General features: G+C 42.4%; 1 protein-coding gene across 1 annotated transcript; it reads left to right on the forward strand.

Annotated features, from left to right (window-relative positions):
- The first annotated feature begins 845 nt into the window (after positions 1-845).
- HEXB (hexosaminidase subunit beta) lies at positions 846-20,169 on the forward strand. Its single transcript, XM_049794679.1, has 14 exons — positions 846-1,168; positions 1,259-1,416; positions 4,184-4,249; positions 5,039-5,085; positions 5,303-5,413; positions 9,371-9,472; positions 11,092-11,221; positions 12,987-13,167; positions 14,205-14,291; positions 14,886-14,958; positions 15,616-15,790; positions 16,624-16,714; positions 16,923-17,027; positions 19,920-20,169. Exons 1-14 carry the CDS (start codon positions 864-866, stop codon positions 19,981-19,983), a joined length of 1,695 nt encoding a protein of 564 aa, XP_049650636.1. The 5' UTR covers positions 846-863; the 3' UTR covers positions 19,984-20,169.
- The last annotated feature ends 99 nt before the right edge of the window (positions 20,170-20,268 follow it).

The raw sequence follows: 20,268 nt of genomic DNA on the forward strand, positions 1-20,268 counted from the left end.
CCGTCTTGTAGCCCGGAGCACGTGACAAGAGAGTTAACCTTCCACACAGGGAAGATGGCGGAGGGAGCAATGGCCGACTGGCTCCTCCATGACACTGCAGTAAGAGCACACGGGTGTCAGGCACCGGACGCAACAGTGACGACACTTCAGCATTTGCGTTCGCCGTCCAAACAGAGGTGTCTTAAAGCCTGAATTCCTCCCCGCTGTGACTTCCAGACGCTCGATTTCCCTTTCCAACACCTCAGAGCAACCTTCCAAAATTTGGATTGGGATCTGTCAAAACACCTAATTTGTCTGGTTAAGGCTTGAAATGCTTTACCGCAACTCAGACTCCTGCTTATTCGCGATACGGCTTATAACACCACCTGTGGAAAGCCTGCTGGAAAGCGGCATCTGCTGAGACTGAGACTGCTTTGTGGCAGTACAAAAGACGCGCTCGTCTCCCCTTCATAAGAACGTAACCCAAACCAGGGCCTTTCCACGCAGAAATTAAACCGCTCAAAACTCCCGACCCAGCAACCCTCCCGGGTTACGCCCGGGAGCGGCTTCGGGCGCAGGACGCCGGGATGACCGCAGCGGGAGGCGACCCCTCCCGCGGAGCCAGGCCCGCCCGCCCGCTCTGGCGGGGCGAGGCCCACCTCCCGCCCGCCCCCAGCCCGGCCCTCAGGGGCCCTTCAGCGGCCGCCAGCAGCCGCTCGCCGGGGAGGCGGTGCCGCGCGCGGGGGGCGGGCGCTGAGGCGCGCTCCCCAGCGCCCCCCGCCGGCCCCGTGATGGGGGCGGAGGCGGGGCCGGGGGCGGGTTGCCCGCCCTTCGAGCGGGTCGCCGCCGGCAGGCGGAGGCGCAGCAGTTGCCGCCGCCGCGCCATGGGTAGAGCCGTGGGGCTGGCCGGGCTGCTGCTGGGGCTCTTCCTCGTGCCCGCCGTGCTGGTGAGCACTAGCCTCCGCCACGGCGCCCCGCGGAGCGAGCCCGAGTCCGCGCCCGGGCCGGAGCCGGCCGAGTGGGAGCCGGCCTCGGGCGCCGTCCCCGAGGACTCCCTGTGGCCCCTGCCGCAGCGGCTCCGCACGTCCCGCCGCCAGCTGCAGCTGGCCCCCGGCCGCTTCCAGCTGGTGCACGGCGCCGGCTCCTCGGCCGGGCCGGCCTGCGGTCTGCTGCAGGACGCCTTCCGCAGGTGAGGGGCGGCGGGGGCGCTGCGGCCGGCGGCCGGGTGGCGGGAGCGGTTACCTCAGGGCCCCGCCGGCGTCTCTGTTTCCCCCGGCAGGTACTACGAGTACATGTTCGGGCAGTCCCGCCGGCGGAAGCGGGGCCGCAGGCCGCTCGGCGGCCGAGCGGAGCCCGAGCTGTCGCAGCTGCAGGTGGTGATCGAGTCCCGGGACCCCGGCTGCCAGAGCTACCCGCACCTCGCCTCCAGCGAGGCCTGTGAGTACGGCGCGCAGCCGCTGACCGCGGTCCGCTCCCCTCCCGCGGCTCGTACGGCATCGTTAGCCCTCGCTTTCCAGTCGTGTGGCCCTGGCCCGTGTAGAAGCGGGCGGGCTCACTCATTTATTTGCTTTTAAGGAACTGGAAGTCACAGGCTCGCTGAGGCGCTCGAGAACAGTTCACAGCAGCGGCAGCAAGGAGATAGTTCTTGCTCTGAAGGCTGTGGGAAGTCTCAGCCCACGGTGGATGGCGAAGCTGGCTAGAAGTGTAACCTATGATTTCTGAAGTTCAGCTAGCATCCAGCTCGCTTACCTGCTTGCTCTCCTCTCCAGTAACTGTCGTTAAGAATCAGAGGAGATATGCTGTGCTGGACCCAGTTGTGTGTGCTGACATCTATGTATAGTCAGGAGATCATCCTTTCTCTCAGTACAGGGTGTCGAGTGAAGGCTGGCTTTGCTTATTCTTCTGCCCTCCTTAGAAATAGCTACATTTGAATTGAAGCTACCTGCACTGGCTTACATACATGGTATTTCTGTTTTTTCCAGGAAAACCGGAAAGTGTTCATTGAACTTCTTGTTAGTCATCTTGCAGTATTATAAATCCACTTTCTTTCTATCAGTAGATACAAGAAAGGATTTAAAAACACGATGGTTACGTTGGATTTGTCCTGCTATGCTTCCTTACTTCTCTGACTGAAGTCCAGAGTGGAGAAGCGCTCTAAAATGAAGTCCTAATCACCAGAGAAGTTTCTTAACAGAAATAAGGATGAGTTGATAGTATTGCTTTTTGGCTGGGCAGGTTAGCACAGAATTCAACGTACTCAATTCATCACATTCTGTCTTGAGATAATCTTCTGTACTAGGCAAGGCAGTTGTTTGGTATCCAGGATACAGATCCTTAGAAAAAGATCCTTTTAATCTTAAGTCGTACATCTGCAGCAGGATTAATTCCATCTGACTTGTGATAGAATGCACTGATTTTAAGTGTACTCAATCTTTTTGGTACATTTAGCCAAGTAGTAAGATTTTTGTATGCAAGTTTATCATACGTTTCAATGCAAATGAGGTATAGCAGCAAAACTGCTAATGCTTTAGAATTTTTCTGCCACAGTCAGGTGGTTATACTGCTTTACTACTAGTTGAACTTTGAACTGGTTTCTGAACCTCAGGTTTTAACCAAAGCTGGTGGTTCTTTTCTGTCAGGGAATCTGTCAGATCATGTGATTTTTAGGTAGCACTCTTCAGAACAGTCAAGAGTTTTCCCCTCTGCTGTAGGAAAGGAGTTTCCTGTTACAAGTAACATGGAGTTTTCCTGATGTAGTAAGCTGAACTCTTCAGACTTCAGCAAGGTTTTAATATTCTGCTTTTAATGAGATAACTTGTTCAGGGCACAAACGCTGAAATATGCAGTTATAGTCACTTGCTGGATTGAGCAGTTTGGCTCTTTTTCTTAATAGAGATAGTATGGATCAGTCAGTGACTATCCTATATCAAGAGTTTTGGATGTGTAATCAAAGTACAAGTTATCTGCCCTACTCCCTGCTGGCTTCTTGCCTGCTTGTGTGAAAGGTTCCAAATAGCCATACAAAACTTGTTCTGTGTTCATTTAAGGTATGTTATATATTCAGAAAAAGCTTGCTGTCTTGGAAGTAAACCCCTGACTGAACTACAGTTTACCACAGAAAGACCTGTGGAGATTGCAGTAGTCTCCTAAGTTCTCTTACTTGCCCAGAACTTCCAGTGTATGCAAGCTGTTCTTAGGTTAAAATGGAAGCTTGAGGTACTTTCTTCATGTCCTTGAATGGCTTTTCTCTGGTAGTTTAGATAAATGTTTGAACTGTATAGCTTGTAACCAACCATTCTTTCATACTGAGGCAGATCAGCAATTTACCCCTCTGATCTGTTTTTTTTCCCTCTGTCGCTTCGAATGTGTGACTCTGGTCAGTTTATTATTGCTTTGATGTTTGAATAATAATATGAATCTATAGAGTTATAGTGTATTTTTATACATATGTATGTGGTTTTTTTAATATATTTAAAAGATACTGTTTCTTCACTAAAATTTACTGAATCACCTTCAATGGAAAAACAGAATTACTTTAGCTTTTCTTTTTCAGTACTTTGTACTTTACTTCAGTATTCAAACTTAAGGGAGGATTGTTATGGATACCTTCAGGTACCATTCTTCATTTTACTTACCTTACTTTGTCTTGCTGCCCCCATACATGTCCGCATCAGATGGTGGGGTCTGATTATTTTTTTTCCCCTTTGTAATTAGACCTTTATAGTAAGCACCTAACAATATTACTTGACAAGCTATATCTCTAAAAAAATGTGTAAGCATAATCTATATAAAAGGAAGATAAAAGAAGAAGTAAACTTCTGTCGTTAAGTCTGGCTTAGTTACCCAACCCTTATCACCTATGTCTTAAATGCAAAAAATATCATCTGATATGTTTTAAATCAGTTGGGTTAAACTTGGCCTGAATTCCAGCCCGTGTGTGATATTTTAATATTGCCATTATTGAGCACCGTATTTGTTTTATCCTCTTGTTGATTCACTGTTGACTGTCTGACTAGTAGCTTGCATTATTTCAGAAGCACATAAATGAAAAAGAGCTGCATGGTATCACCATTAAAACAGCATTCGTTAGAACTTAAAAAAGGCAAGACGTGGCACTTGAAGAATCTCTTTATTGCCTGTTAGCATTGTCCTGTCAATCCATGCTTTCTTGAGGAATAACTTTTATTTTTTTTCTTTGCTTTAGATCATTTAACTGTAACTGAGCCTGTGGCTATACTGAAAGCAGATGAAGTATGGGGTGCTTTAAGAGGTAAGCTGATAGTTTTCCTATAGATCTATTTGTTCTGGGCTTATACAAACTCCATGGCAGACTAAGAACCAGCTGACCACTGAGCCTTGCCCTCATTCAGTCCTTCGTGGGAAGTAAACTTGGGCATAGAGGCCAGAAGGATACCCAGATGTATGTTGGTCAGACTCTTGGTCTGGATGCTGAGCATCTTGGATCCAGTGGCACACTGTAAGTGCACTCTTGCTGTGCCTGAAATCGGCCGAGCCAACCAAATTCTGGGTGCTAAAAAGCTCTCTGATCTACAGTGTGAACAAATTACTCTCTGACTGCACCTGATAACCGAACATGCTAGACACATCACCAAGAAGACTGTAAAGCTGAAGTTTCGGTCTGCTGTTCTTACTGGAATGTTAGACTAAATTAGCAGATCTTTCGTGCTGAATTAGAAACTTCAGTAGTTACAGAAATGACAGGAATACATGCATGACAACACCAGAAATTTCTACCGTACTCTCAGTAACTTCCATACTATTCAAGGATTAATTTGGTATAGCTGAGCTGTAGTGCTAATATTCACTATTTGTCTATAATGGAGAGTTTGAATGGTTCTCTCTCTCTCTCTTCAGAATTTCGTTAACTGTCGTGCTTGAGCAATTAAGGAAGCTGTGCTAAAGAGAAAGAAACTGGGCTACAAATCATTCTTTCTGGCTATGTGAATACCTATACATAGTTATGGTCCCTTTTTTAACTACAACTTTAAGGACAAGTACTTGGTTGTATTCCAGATCCCTCTCTTGGATTTTTTAACAGGTTTGGAAACCTTCAGCCAGTTGGTTCATGAAGATGACTATGGAAGTGTAAGTATAGCTATTGACTAAAACCACAGTCCCGATAACAGACAACCTCATTCTTTATTAGGTGCTCTTCTAGAAACAGCAGATCTACTAGTTTCATCAAATGTTTTTTAAGAAAGTGATCCTTGAAAAGCTGTTAACAAACTTAAAAGTAAGTATTTCCTGTTCGAAATCACAAATATAAAATGGAAATTCTAATTTTTAAATCTTGTTCTCATAGTTTCTTGTCAATGAATCTGAAATTGACGACTTCCCAAGATTTGCTCATAGAGGAATCTTACTAGACACTTCAAGGCATTATTTACCATTGAAGTCTATTCTTACAAACCTGGTAAGTGGGCAGTTTTGTATCATTAATAATGAAGGCTTTTTGTTGTTGTGTTTTGCCCTCTGAGGTAGGTAGCAACTGGAGCTGGTATGAAAGGAGAACCTGTCTCCCCTGGCTGACTTTTAAAAGAACAGAGTGAACTTTGCTAAGTAAAGGTCAGAACATACACCAGAAAGGACTTGAGTGGGCAGACACAATGATGGTGAATCTGCAAAGGAGGCTGGGATTTGTGGTACCTTGGGTTTTCTGTATTTTCTGTTGCCTAAACCAGCTCACATATATCTTGGAAGCATGTTTTGAGACATCTGACTGTTACCAAGCAATACACGGGAGACCTTGCCATTCCTAGCTTCAGTGCCAGTGGTTGCAGGAAAATTCTAGTCTTTTCAATAACCAGGTGTTGTGGTTTCAGCCCGGCCGGTAACAAAGGACCACAGGCTTCGGTAGTCCTTTCTTAGGCTGCTAAGCGCAAGCCAGTAATTAAGTAGTACAGAGCAAGGGAGAAATTGGAAATGGTCTTTGGAAGCTACTAATTTCTTTCACTGCATCCCTTCAAAAAGAAAAAACCAGACACACAAAAAACCAAACAAAACTTTCTCCAAAAAGCTTAAGTAAGCATACTAAGAATTGGATACTCCCACCTTGATGGGAAGGTGATGAATTTGTGTAATCATAGCAGCAAAAGCTGTGGGTTTTTCTGTTTTGTACTCCCCTTTTCTGCTGTTGAAATCCATGTAGAAGGGCTTATTTGGTGGGTTGAAATGGAGTAGCCTTTGAGTCTTGACTCTGTCTTGCTGTCTTGACTCTGTCTTGCTTTTCCAAAGTGAAGTAGTATTAGAAATTTCCCTTCCATGTTGCAGAACTTTGAAGAGCAGGCTTAAGATGGGCAGGAAGATAGTGCAGGTAAAACCAGTCTTCATTTCTGAGGTCATCCTTGAACTATGCTCAGAGCAAGTGCTCCAGCCACACCGCCCAAGTTGCAGAAGGCAACGGCAGGGACTGGGAGAATGAAGAACTGCCCACCACAGGAGAAGATCAGGTTGGAGACCATCTAAGGAACCTGAAGGTGCACAAGTCCATGGGACCAGATGAGATGCATCTGTGAGTCCTGAGGGAGCTGACGAATGAAGTGGATGACAGATGAAGATCCTCCTGGAATCTGTGCTGGGGCACATGGAAAATAAGGAGGTGACCTGTGACAGCCAACATGGTTTCACTAAGGGCAAATCATGTCTGACAAATCTGGTGGCCTTTTATGATGGGGTTACAGCACTGGTGGATAAGGGAAGAGCAACTGATGTAATTTACCTGGACTTGTGCAAAGCATTTGACACTGTCGCACTTGACATACTTGTCTCTAAATTGGAGAGACAGTTGGATGGACCACTCAGTGGGTAAGGAATTGATTGGATGGTCACACTCAAAGATTTGTCAATGGCTCGATGTCCAAGTGGAGAGCAGTGACTAGTGGCATTCTTCAGGGGTTGGTATTGGGACCTGCGCTGTTTAACATCTTCATCAGCGACATAGACAGAGGGATTGAGTGCACCCTCAGCAAGTTCACCAACGACACCAAGCTGTGTGGTGCAGTCAACACACTGGAGGTAAGGGATGCCATCCAGAGGGACCTTGACAGGCTTGAGAGGTAGGCCTGTGCAAACCTCATGAAGTTCAACAAGGCCAAGTGCAAAGTCCTGCACATGGGTTGGTGCAATCCCAAGCACAAATTCAGGATGGATGATGAGTGGCTTGAGAGCAGCCCTGAGGAGAAGGACTTGGGGGTGTTGGTTGATGAGAAGTTCAACATGGCCTGGCAATGTGCGTTAGCAGCCCAGAAAGCCAACTGGATCCTAGGCCACATCAAAAGAAGCATGACCAGCTGGTTGGAAGAGGTGATTCTCCCCCACTACTCCACTCTTGTGAGACTCCACCTGGAGAACTGTGTCCAGCTCTGGGACCCCCAGCATGAGAAAGACATGGACCTGTCAGAGCTAGTCCAGAGGAGGGCCACAAAGATGATCAGAGGGTTGGAGCACCTCTTTTATGAAGACAGGCTGAGAGAGTTAGGGTTGTTCAGCCTGGAGATGAGAAGGCTCCAAGGAGACCTTATAGCAGCCTTCCAATACCTAAAGGGAGCCTACAAGAAAGCCAGAGAGGGACTTTTTACCAGGGCACGTAGTGATAGGACAAGAGGTAATAGATTTAAACTGAAAGAGTATAGGTTTAGATTAGAAGTCAGGAAGAAGTTCTTCACTGTGAGGGTGGCGAGGTGCTGGAACAGGTTGCCCAGAGAAACTGTGGATGCCCCATCGCTGGAAGTGTTCAAGGCCAAGTTGGATGGGGCTTTGAGCAACCTGGTCTAGTGGAAGATGTCCCTGCCCATGGCAGGGGTTTTGGAACTAGACGATCTTTAAGGTCCCTTCCAACCAAAACCATTCTAGGATTCTATGAACTTTCCTCTCCAGGGGTATTTAACACTTGTATTTACCTTTAAGATCAGTCCCTGTTCAGCAAGTAGTGTTTGTATAGTGTTTCATTTGCAGCTGAGGGTGCTTCAAAGACTCAGGTAGCTACTTGTGTCAGTATTTGTTGGCTTTTCTAAAAAAGACAACAATGCCCAAAGAGTAACTTGACTTTTGAGACTTGCATTTCTAAACATTTTTGTGTTTCTGTAACTGTTGCTATTGCAGTTTTGTTTCCTTAAATTATGTTTGTGGCTCTAATACTTTCCAAGAGCTACGTTTTATGCCATTTTGCTAGTTTAAGAACAAGTATGGTTTTCCTCCCACCTCTGTGCCTGCTTGAATCCAGGCTAACCTAATAAAGAGCAGCAGAAATCCCTTCATTGACATGTGGTAACTAGATGCTTAAGGCAGCAGTTCAAGTACATTTCTTGTTTATGTTCAGCTGCTGTACTGTATTTCCAGGAAGGGCATTGTCCTTGAGGAAGGAGTGGCAGAGGTGAAGATCAGGAGAAATAATTTTCTATGTGGAAAGATGGCATTTGATAGAAATGCATGAAGATATGCAGTAATTAAAACTTCTGCTGCCTAATAAAACAGATGAGATAATTTTGGGGAGTGGACAAGGTATAAATCTTCCTTTGGATTGGTGGGAGTTCCTGAAGAGATTTTGTCACTTCTTTAAACACAGCTTTGTGAAAAAAGAAACGGGGAGGGGTGGAAATAATTGTATTGTGGCAAGGAACTGGAAGCATCTGTGTTGCAATTACTCAGCCACGAACAATGTAAAGAACGCTTACTCTGTCTGCTCACAGCACACAACACTTATAGTGACTGTAACAAACTTGCATAACTCAGGGTATGTGTGTAACTGTCCATCTGGAGTCATAATTCTAAAATAAGTGTGTTAACATTTGATTATCTTCCAAAAAAGGAAGTACTCGCACAGTAATGACTGAAAACATAAGGGGAACATTATCTTCTGTGGGGAAAATGCATGGTTTGTTTTGCATGCATTTGAAATGGATTCTGCAGAAGTCACTAGCAAGTAAGGATGTACTAAATAGTAGGAAAGTCTCTCATGCTGTTTAGTTTTTGAGTCCAAACTATTTAGGTAGAAAAGTATAAGCTTTTCTGTAAGCTGAAATAGTTGATGGTTTATAGAGAATTACCCAGATATGTTCTGAAGTGGAAGAAATTCATAAGCATTTATAGCAGTTCCCCTTTTACCAGCCAGTGTAGCATGATCTGATAAAGAGCTTGTTGACAGGAGTGGTGCAAATAGATGGCAGAGGAATGGAGCAGTAGTATAAACAGGCTGGTGCGTTTTGGTGTATGCTTCTGGGATTCGGTGAAACATGGTATGCTTTTTTCTTGGGTTTTGTTTGTTTGTTGTTGTTGCCTTAGGCATGCAGGATATACTGGGACAAGACCACCTCTTTTGCATAGGTTTTCTGTGAGAGTGCTTAACTAGACTGTATTGCATTATTTGTTACAGGATGCTATGGCTTTTAACAAGTTCAATGTTCTCCACTGGCATATAGTTGATGATCAGTCATTCCCTTACCAGAGTATTTATTACCCTGAGTTAAGTGACAAGGTGAGTAAACATCATTGGAGCAGGGTGGGAGGGAAGAAATCTGGCACATATTACATGAAAATAAAATGAGAGCCTACCAATGGTTGAGTACATCTGCCTTGGCTGATCGTGAAGCAGTACCAGAGGACCAGTAACCAGCAAGTCCACATTTAGGACCTTACCTGAGTGTGTGGACCATGTTCAAGTCTTCCTTGGTGGATGCTTAGTAAATGACCTTCCTAACTCTTCTGTGCAAATTTGTTTGTGACAGTGATCCTCAGTGTTTGCAGGCCTTCAAGTAGTAACAGTGTGCAAATAACTTGTTGTGGTGAACACTGCTTGGATCTCTGTTGGTTTGTTTGTTTAACTGGTAGACTTCGTGCCACTCAAACAAATATAAGAGTTTCCTGTCACCTCTAGGATTGGAATCACTGCAGTAGTACTTTTGCCTTGTCTGAGATCTAGTTAACTTCACAAAACACAGTACGTCTATAAGAGGTCCAAAAGTGAGAGGATGTTTTCTAAAAGAAATACAGTTCAAAGTGTCTCTTCATTTCCTGATTCACAGCAGATTTTGCTAATGAATGAGAGCCATCATGAGGTTCTTGCTCAGTCATGGTACAGTAGTAGCCAAATCAAGCATGAATAATTAAGTAGACTGAGTCTAAGCACTAAATTTGTGATTCTGTTTTAAAATGCATGCTAGAATCTGACCCTCATGAAAATTATGTAGGCAGTGCTTGAGCAGATGCCATGAAGACTTTTGTAATTCGAAAACTGTAGGTGTTGGATGGTGTAGCCAGATTATTTTTCTTAGTAATGACTGTGGAGTTCTGCCCTATTCCACACTGACAGCTGGAGAGAGGGAGATGGCCTTTGTCTCAATAGTCTTCTTTTTGAAAGGCTTCTTGTTTACCATTATCTTTTTTGAGTAACTCAGCTGTGGAAACCGTTTCCAGATAAATGGAAGCTTAAGGTGATATTAATCATGAGGAGTCATGATGCTTTTCTTATGTAGTTAGGCTCTTTGGCAAGCATCTGTTCCACCAAACTGTAGCAGTCTGGGTCATTTGTCACATTTGTTGGCTTTGTGAGAATGGAATAATGCTCAAACTCGGCGTCACAAAACAAACATGCCCTGATGCTAAATTGGGCATTGTATTGAAACTGACAAGCGGAGGTGTTGAAGAAGACCGTTGGCCTTGCATGTCATGTAACAAGGGGCCTATGTTTCAGACCTAATGATGCAGAGGTGGAGGGGAAAACTAACTTGCCTCTGTACAGAAGAACTGAAAAATGTATCTTTCAAAAATCTGATGGAACAGAAACTAGCTTTTCTGCTTTCTTCAATAACTGTGAGCTAAGGAGGAAAGGACATCCTGCTCAGGAGGTTTGGCTTAGTGTGGAAAAAGGGGTTAATTTTTGTGGGCTTTCTGTTGTTGGGTTTGTTGTTTCCGCCCCCCCCCCCCCCCCCCCAGTCAACTGAAAAGTTGTGTCAGTGCAGTTACACATGTGATAAACCACAAAAGGCCAACTTGTGAAGCTGCTCGCCAGTCTAAACTGTAACACTTTTAATGCCAATTTTGTAAGCTGCTGGTATAATGTTTTGTAAACTGTGTCTAAATGTGAATACTTTACAGGGAGCGTACTCCTATAACCACATCTATACTCCTGCTGATGTCCATCTGGTGATTGAGTATGCCCGCTTAAGAGGCATTAGAGTTGTCCCAGAGTTTGATACCCCGGGACACACCCAGTCTTGGGGGAAAGGTATGTCCAAGAAAGTATTAATGGTTAAAAGACTGTGGTAAGTAGGGTGTAGCAAGCAAAGGAACTCGTTAAAAATCAGCCTTTAAAGTGCTTTGATAAGAGGTAAGCAAGGGGCAGACTCGGTGATGGTCATGACCGTTATTTGTTACAGGAGCTAAAGTGAATGGAGAAAGCTGACACTTCCTGTGCTGGATGTGTGTGCAAAGGCACAGATATATTGTCTGCCTTAAACTTCATGTTCTTGTTATTCTGCTCTCACTCTCCTCCCCCCCCCCCCCCCCTCCCCCCCCCCCCCAATCCAGTACTCTTCAGTTTAGAGTAATAAGGTAGTGGCTAGAAATCGTGAGTTGATACCTCTAGAGTAGAGATTTCTGCTTTGGGAAGTTTCTTTCAAAGTGGTTGATGTTTCTATTAGTAAAGTGATAATCTGCCCATGTACAAAACACAGCAAAGTTGGATGCTTCTTCACACTTTATCTTCTGGGTTTCAGAGTAAAAATTCTCTTGATAGAGGATCCTTGAATCCTGAGAGTGGTGGTGTTTACATGTACTCAAGGGCCAGGGAACCTTGTGCCTTAATTCAAGGTGCACTGACTGTGATTTCACTGCAATTAACATAAGATGGTTTTGGCCAAACTGGAAGTAGTAAAGATTTTTCTAATGCTTCATAACTTGAGCGTTAGCCATGGGGTGGGTGTGGTGCTCATCCTCTGGGGATGTGGCCATAATATTGGAAGATGCCTAAAGCTCTTTCCCACTAATTTAAAATGAGAAGGAAAGGAACAAGGCAAAAACTAAATTTGCTAAACACTCTTTCTGAATCCTTCATCTCGTGTGGTCTTTGCTGTTATGGAGCACTAATAAAAGCCAGTGGCTTACCTGGTGATATGTGAGGTGGTCTACATTCATATTAAGAGCAAGGTTCAGCTCCTTTGCCTAAAATCAGTTGTTCCTGATAGCTTCTTGTATAATAGTCTTTTTTTTAATGTGATGCATAGGAGCCAGTCCTGGCTTTGCCTATGAACCTGAGTAGCTATGCTTTTGTTTGCATTCAAATTCAAGATATTGGAGAGAAGTCTTAAGGCATGTGAGGAGGGTAGTTGAAGCAAGCTACCACTAGAGCCCTGTTTGGGGGAAATGTGCTTGGAGTAGGAAGCACACAGCCAGGAAGATGCTGCTGCTGCAACCACAGTTTACCAAATAAACTGGACTTGGGAATCACCAACCTACTGCTGTCTTTTTCCTGTTTTGTTATCCTGCCTCATGTTGTTTCAGATATCTTGACTCAAGAACTAGTGTTCAGTTTTGATGTCTGTCTATCCTTCCTTTCTTGTGTAGAGGTAAATTCCTAGCAGACTCAGGTAGGACCTCTACCTTGAGCCATGTACCTCCCACCTACTTAGGTGTTAACAAAGCAGAGTAATAAAAAGAGGCCTCTGGAGCACACTCATTATATTTGGCTTCCTTCTAATTGGCTTCCTTTCTAAATCCATTAAAGTTTTTTTATTCAAGTAGTCATCCAGAAGCTGTTTTCCAGGTATAGTGACATGTTCCATAGATTGGTGTGTATTAAATCACAAATCTAGAAGTCAGAGTCCTGATTTGCAGTTAGAGGGTTCTTCAACCTTGGGCGAGTTTTTAATGTCATCCTGCCTCTATTTGATAATACTTAGAATAGATGAGCACTTAAGTAATTAATATTAACCTTTTTAATCCGGGTAACTGCCCACGTGGAACTGAATGTCATCTATTAATGTTTCCATTAGGTCAAAAAGATCTTCTTACCCCCTGTTATAATGGAGAAAAGCCATCTGGGTCCTTTGGACCTGTAAATCCTATTTTGAATACAACTTATGACTTCATGACTAAATTCTTCAAAGAGATCAGCAGTGTATTTCCAGATGCATACATTCATTTGGGAGGAGATGAAGTGAACTTCGATTGTTGGTATGGTGACAGTTCAAAGAATAAATATATAGTGCCTCTTAAACTTGCCCAAATCCATCAATTACGGAACTCAGTTGTGTGAGACAGTTTTCAGTGCCTAACCCAAAGATCTCCACTCCTACTTCTATAACTATTTACAGGCAGAGCATTTGTGATCCTCAACAAGTGAGTGATGTGGAGAATTTTGCGTTCACTAGTAGTTTTACAAATGTTCAGGTACTTTAAAGAATTTCTTCATGAAAATTAACATGGCAGGAAAGAAACTAGTAAGGTAGAAAAGTACTAAGATAATTAACATTTGCATGCTTTGTGTTAAAGGAAAAGCAGCTCTTTCCATTGAGTTCTGCCTTCCAGAAAGTCTGCTAACATTAAGTATTACAGTACTGAGTCTTGTATTAAAAGTATGGCATGTATTAATAGAGTTCTTAAATTGGTTGTGGATTTTGAGTATTTTGGAGTCTGTCTGCTGGAGTAACTAATAATACAGAGTTTGGAGCAGATCTTATTGCATGAGTATTCAATTTGATCTAGTTAGTATTTGTGCATTCTCTCGAAACATAAAATCTGAATGCTCAGGACTTGCTTTAATTTTTAAAAAGGAAGAAGATTTCTGGCAAATGCTTTATCACAAAAGTGTTGGTTTGCTTTTGGAGTATTTTCCCAAATTCTTGATTTCACTCCCACAGATCCCCTGGTACTATGGCTGCTCAGTTTCCAGACCTTCTGGCAACCTTCCCACAATGTCACAGAGAAGCCAGGAACGCTAGAGCTCTTAGGAGCTTGAGGCAGCCTGCCAGAGACTGCTTCAGAACAGGGACTCCAGTAGTTCTACCAGAGGATCAGGACAAAACTGTTTCAAAATACCCTAGATCATGTTAGCCTGCTGCTTCTGCTCTGTTGTGCATGCCAGGCTATGGTGTGCTAAGGCATCAGCTAGTGTACTGTGCATAGGTGGAAATGGTTGGGAAATCTGGTTTAAACCAAAACCAAATTATTCTTTTTTTTTTTTTTTTTTACTTGTTTTGTTATTATTTAAGGAAATCTAACCCTGAAGTGAAAGAATTCATGAAGCAGCAAGGATTTGGCATTGACTATGCTAAACTGGAATCTTACTATATTCAGAAGTATGTTGTTTTTTTAATTCTTGCTCAGCTTTTCACTGCCACTGTCTGAGGGGGGTGTTGAGGTAAAGATACTGAAGCTGATTTATGTTAGCCTATGCTGTTTTTAAAAAATTGCCGTGTATTGGGGACTGCCCTCTTTCTTTTATTTCAATACATAGAATGTAAAGTTCACAGCTTTAAAATGTGAGACACAACAAGGGTATGTAGGTTAGTTCTATGCACACTCTGAATGTATTGGCTATCTTAAATTAGGTATCTGCTGTAATGTCAGCACATAGGGTGGGGAGGAAGCGTCCTAAGGTTTTTGCAGCCATTTATTTCTCTCAAATACCATGGATTTAGACATGTGTGTGAGTTGCTAGTAGTTCTGAACATCAGTTTCTGTTACTACACATGCATATCCTTATACGTGGGAGAACATGATCTTTGAGGCAGAGCACTGAAGGCCTAAACCAGAAAAAACTGGTTTTTCTTGGTCCCCTATGCAGTGCTGGGAGAGGCCTGATGCGCCTTAGGATAGAAAATGTTGCTACTTCATGTGCCTGTACTGATCTCATTGAAGTTCATAAACATGATCTTATTTCTAAATTCTAGGATTTTGGACATTGTTTCCTCCTATAATAAAGGATACATTGTCTGGCAAGAAGTGTTTGATAACAAAGCGCAGGTAAGATGGGAAAATAAATAAGATACTCTTGCATAACAGCAAAATATTGTGGAAGGCTTCCAAAGTAGACTATTAAGTAGTTATGGTTGTGTCTCTTAAGAGTTAAAGCAAGTCTGCTTACTTTAGCAACTCTCCACAGCTGTGGGGTCTCCCTTGAAATTATCATTTATAGAACATGTAAAATATGTGGAACAGGGAACACTAGCATTGAAGTGGTTTCTATAGGTGAACACAGATAATATAATATAATATGCCTTAGAGCATCAGAGTAAAGGGTAGGGAAGTTTCTATGAGTTTCCATATATTTTTCTCACATAAATGTGCGCCTGGTCTAGTAACACCAGATGCTCAGCTCTTTGGAGCTGCTCGGATAATTGGTGCATTTAGGAACTCTCTTGGGGCATTAACTGTCTATAGTGTAACCTAGGCTTCACTTTAGTGTGAACCGTGTTTGAAACCAGCAAAGAGCTAACCAGCTTTAGACTGTGGGGGGAAGAAAAAAAAAGAAAAGAAAAGGTAGCTTCCAAAATATTCCTCTTCAGAACAAAATACCACCCTCCCAGTTTTGAAATCTGTCATCCTTTTTCCTGACAACAGCAGTTACGATTGTCTTTAATGTTTTGGGATTTTTGTTTTGGGTTTTTTTTTCCCTTTTAGCTGAAACCAGACACTGTAGTTCAAGTGTGGATGGGAAACAAGTATGCTGATGAACTGAGCAGTGTCACTGGAGCTGGGTTTACTGCTATCCTGGCAGCTCCGTGGTACTTAGACTACATCAGTTATGGACAAGACTGGAAGAAGTACTACAGCATTGAGCCACTTGACTTCCCTGGTTTGTTACTACTTCTATATGCATGTTCTATGCATGAAAAGTCTTTGGTGCATAGTAAGGTGTAAATGGAAAGAATAAGGCTCTTCAGAGTGGTCATACAGTCCCTGTGATCAGATGTGCTGTAATCAAAGGACCTTAATGCCAGCTAGAACTCCGGAAAATTCTCAAATAAAAAAATGCAACTTTCAGTTTCTCACAGGAAAAAGTATGACTTTCCTCAAGCATTTAGCACTGGTGACTGTGTGACACAGGATGCTGTACTAGGTGGGCAGATGCATCATGCATTAGGGGCAGAGTTGTGCAAAATGGCTGTTGATAGATGGACATTGAATTCATATGTTAGCAAGCTTCTAGAGCATTAGACTGTTCTAGAAAAAGCCATGTTCTCTCCCTCTGGCTAAAGCTGATACAAACATCTTAATGCTCTGCCCAGGGCTTTCATTTTTGTGCAAGGTACCCCAGAGCTGATTAGGGAGAACACTTGACTTATGTAGCTTTTTCAGAGAATGTTCTGTGTGTAATTGAATGAAGAGTTTCAATCAGGATTGAAATCTCTGAAGAATGTCAGAACGCTGAGGAATGTTCTCAGAGGATAAAAGTTAAAAACCTTTCTGACAAAGAAGGGAAGTGGATTCTCTGGGCAAAATGGCCTGGTGGTTCTCACATTCAGTAGCAAGACTACCAAAGTGTTAAGTTAGTGTCCAGAATTGATATTTTGTATGATAAAGCAAACAATTGAACAGCAATCCTCTCTGAGTATTGGAAAGTGAAATTTTTTATATATGCCCATCTTCTGGGCAAATAAAAATTCTAACTTTCTGCATTGAATTCAGGATCTGAAAAACAGAAGAAGCTTTTAATAGGTGGAGAGGCCTGCCTGTGGGGGGAATTTGTGGATGCAACTAACCTCACACCAAGATTATGGTATGAACTGTTTTATCTTTAGATTTTAGAAAGCCAGCTACAAGAAATATTAATTAATGCAACAGGACTGTATGTTAGTGGTAACAGTGCTCTATACTGAACTTGAGCAGCTATAAAAATTGATGCTTTTAGATATAAGACCTGGCATTAAAAACTTTATTCTTGGTTATAGACTGTATCTACTCTAAAACTCAGTATATCTTTACAGGCCTCGAGCAAGTGCTGTAGGGGAAAGACTCTGGAGCAGCAGGAATGTGACCAACTTGCAGGATGCCTACAAAAGATTGACTAATCATCGATGCCGCATGCTCCGGTAAGATTAATAGCTATAGTAAAGCTTGGTTCTCATGCCTTGTAACCAAGGGAGTTCAAGTACAGGCCCAAATTGCTGGCCTGGAAATGAAGGGAGAAGAGCTAGCAGTCTAATCTGGCTCTGTAAATATCAGCCCATGTATTTTTGTATCCTCAGAAGAGGAAAAAAAGATATATTAAGACAGGAGTTCTAGACAGTTTTCATAACTCATTAACTTTCTTCAGTGAAATACTAGAATTCATCTATGCCTCTCTTTCCTCTAAAGAAAACAACATGATTGACTGACTTCAGACAAAAAGGATATTGAAGGGTACGTGGGAGGAGTACACAGGAGAAAAAGTAGAGTTTCAATTTTTTTTAATTATTATTTATTTATTATAAATAATGAAAGACATGCAGCAGGCAATCAAGCGGAGCCGTCTGCATGAGAGGCAAGTTTGAGTGAGCTATTCTTCCAGGTATTGCCTTAGTGTAAGGACTGAAAGGGGTAGATAAGGAGTCCCTGATGAATTAAATTTCACTTATGGCTACTGTAAACAAAGTCAGCTCATAACATACTATTCTCTGCAGCTCTTTCCTAAAAAGTACCTAGGCAAGTTACTGGTTAATTTTTGCTAGTGCTGTCTTTGTATATTCACAGTTGTAGAGATGAGTGCTTTCTAGGTCTTAAGTCTGAGTTTGACTCCACTTTTAAAAGTATGCAGTCAGAGAGCCTTTTATGTTTTCCCAAATGCTGCTACAAAGTTGGACTGCAGCAAGAATGCAACAGGCCATTTAATTTCTCTACAAAAGTTTATGACAAATCATTGAAAATCCCAACAGTGTGAAGAAGTATTTCAATGTAGATACAAATTAGGTTTTTAGAGAACAAGATACAATGGCAGTTAGTCAGCATGCAAAACTTGAGTACTCTCCTCACACTCCTGTAGATGTGTCAGCATGATTATCTGCTGGAATCACTTACTTTTTTTTTTACTCTTTAATTAATCAAGGTAAGACTGACTGCAAGACTCATAAGTTTTGGCTTGTTGGGTTTATTTCAAGCTGGCTTTAAATAATGCCATAATATAGGAAAATAGTTATATGTAAATTGTGTTATCTCAGTCATGAGAAAAATAGATACATTAAAGGAGAGTTAACAAATGCATTCTAAAAACAAGATTAAAGGGCTTCAAAAAAACTTATGTCCTACCACTTAACTGGATGGTACATCTCTTGTATCAGTGTTTCCTCCAAGCCTCATCAACTGAACAGTGAAATGTATGGTGGGCTGTACCTCTAGGATTAGGGTTTTACAGTGAACTAAGCCATGCTGCTCCTGGATCTGGTTAACTATTACCACATCTCTGCCTTCTTCCTTAATGCTGGCACCTGTATTGCTGTATGTAGAGCTGATCCAGATGACTGCAGCTGCTCTGGTAGTGCTAGCATGAGATACAAAATGCAGGGGCAGACTAAGGACTACTCCGTGCACTTGTTGCACACTTTTTCCTTAAACTACTTTCTGGTGCTGAAACTGCTTTGCTGGCATATAAACTTATGGTGAACAACTCCTGTTACAAACAGACTGCCTTAATAAAAGGCCATATCCTCCTGAGAATGATTCCTTTTGTATAGGGTTTGAACCACAAGAACACTAGAGAAACCATTCCCTTTCCACTGATGAAATGACCATTCCTTAGAGCTGCAGTTATGTTGCCTTTCATGTCTATGGGGCTTCCTAAGCATTGTGTGAACTCAGCTGATTTAATCAGTCAGGTTATTGTGAAGTCTTGGAGCATGTGCAAAGGACTCTGTCCCTGCTACCATTTTTATATGTGGTATATACAGACTGTGGCAGCTGTAGCAGGCTAAAGAGCTTTTCCAAGTGGAACAGGAAGAGTTCTGCAGCAGGGTACCAGGCAGTGAGGGAATGGGTAGGTAGAACTTTGTAACAGCTAGATCAAGATCATTGGAAGAACAAGTAGCTCTGCCTATCCAAGGCTGAGGTCACTGCTGTTGAAATAGTACCATGAAAGCAGTAGCTGCTATTCAGATCTAAACTCGGCTTCCTGTAGGAGGATACAGCAGTCCAAATTGCAAATAGTGATGGGAGAAGGGAAACAAACAGGTGGGTGTATATTCCAGAGAACTAGACAGCAACCCTGTCTTTTACTAAGGGGAAGTCTTGCTTAGGGGCAAGCAGTAGTTCAGCTGAGCTATTTCATTATTGAGTTTCTTCCGTTGCAGCTCTTAAGTGCAATTTAAACACCAATATATGTTATCCTACAAATCACTGTAGCAGTACTATCTAGGTCTTAAATATCCAAGAGGCAGAATTTTGACTGCAACTACTTTAACTCTGAAACATCTTTTTATACTATCTTACTGCACCATCATAAGCTAAGGGTTTTTTTGTTTGTTTTTAAAGCAACATAAGAACAGAACAATTTATGTTAGTGTCGCTGAAAAAAGTTTTGTTTACTGAAAATGGCTCCCCAGAAAAATGAATGAAAATGGCCTAGTTAGAGCTGCATATGAAGGAAACATTGGGGTTGGGGAGAGAGTGTGCAAATGTCAACTGACTCATATTTTCATATTCTTGTGACTTCTCTTCAATAAAAGCAATAGATTTTGCAGAACATCAAGACGACCAGCCCTTGAATTTAAGCTTTTCAACCTGTTTTCTAATACCCTAGTCCTCTGATTAAAACAGATAATTGACTGTACTAAAGTAAAAATCAACTGTTGAATAGGGCCCTTTTCCACTCCCCAAATAGGCCATCTGTTATTTCTTGGAAGTAGTTTTGTTTAGACCAAGATTAAAATAGAATGCCAGTATCTCTCTTCCTGCCTATACAACCAGCCACATTATTTTATTATAATCATACACATTCCCCTTTATTTTAACAGCCGTGGAGTAGCAGCCGAACCCGTGTTTGTTGGATACTGCCCCCATGAAGCAAGAGGGCAGTAGCTGCTGCAATGACTTCTAGTCAACAACCTGAAGTGCCTCTGGGGTATGAATATACGTACTTGCAGTTTGATATTTGAACCAAGGCTTAAACTTTTCACTTTTAAAATAAAGATTTTTGGCATTCTTCTTGGAGTAAAAATGGTAGGTTTTAGCTTTCATTAGAAATAGGGATTCTTCACTGTGAAATCCTGAAACTTGATACTATGGAGTTACCAATTCCAGTTTCCTTACATTCTAAAGTTGAGGGGAAATAAACATAAGACACTATTTAAATAAAGAGGAAAC

The sequence above is a fragment of the Accipiter gentilis genome, chromosome Z (assembly GCF_929443795.1).
Source record: "Accipiter gentilis chromosome Z, bAccGen1.1, whole genome shotgun sequence".
NCBI classification, from domain to species: Eukaryota; Metazoa; Chordata; class Aves; order Accipitriformes; family Accipitridae; genus Astur; species Astur gentilis.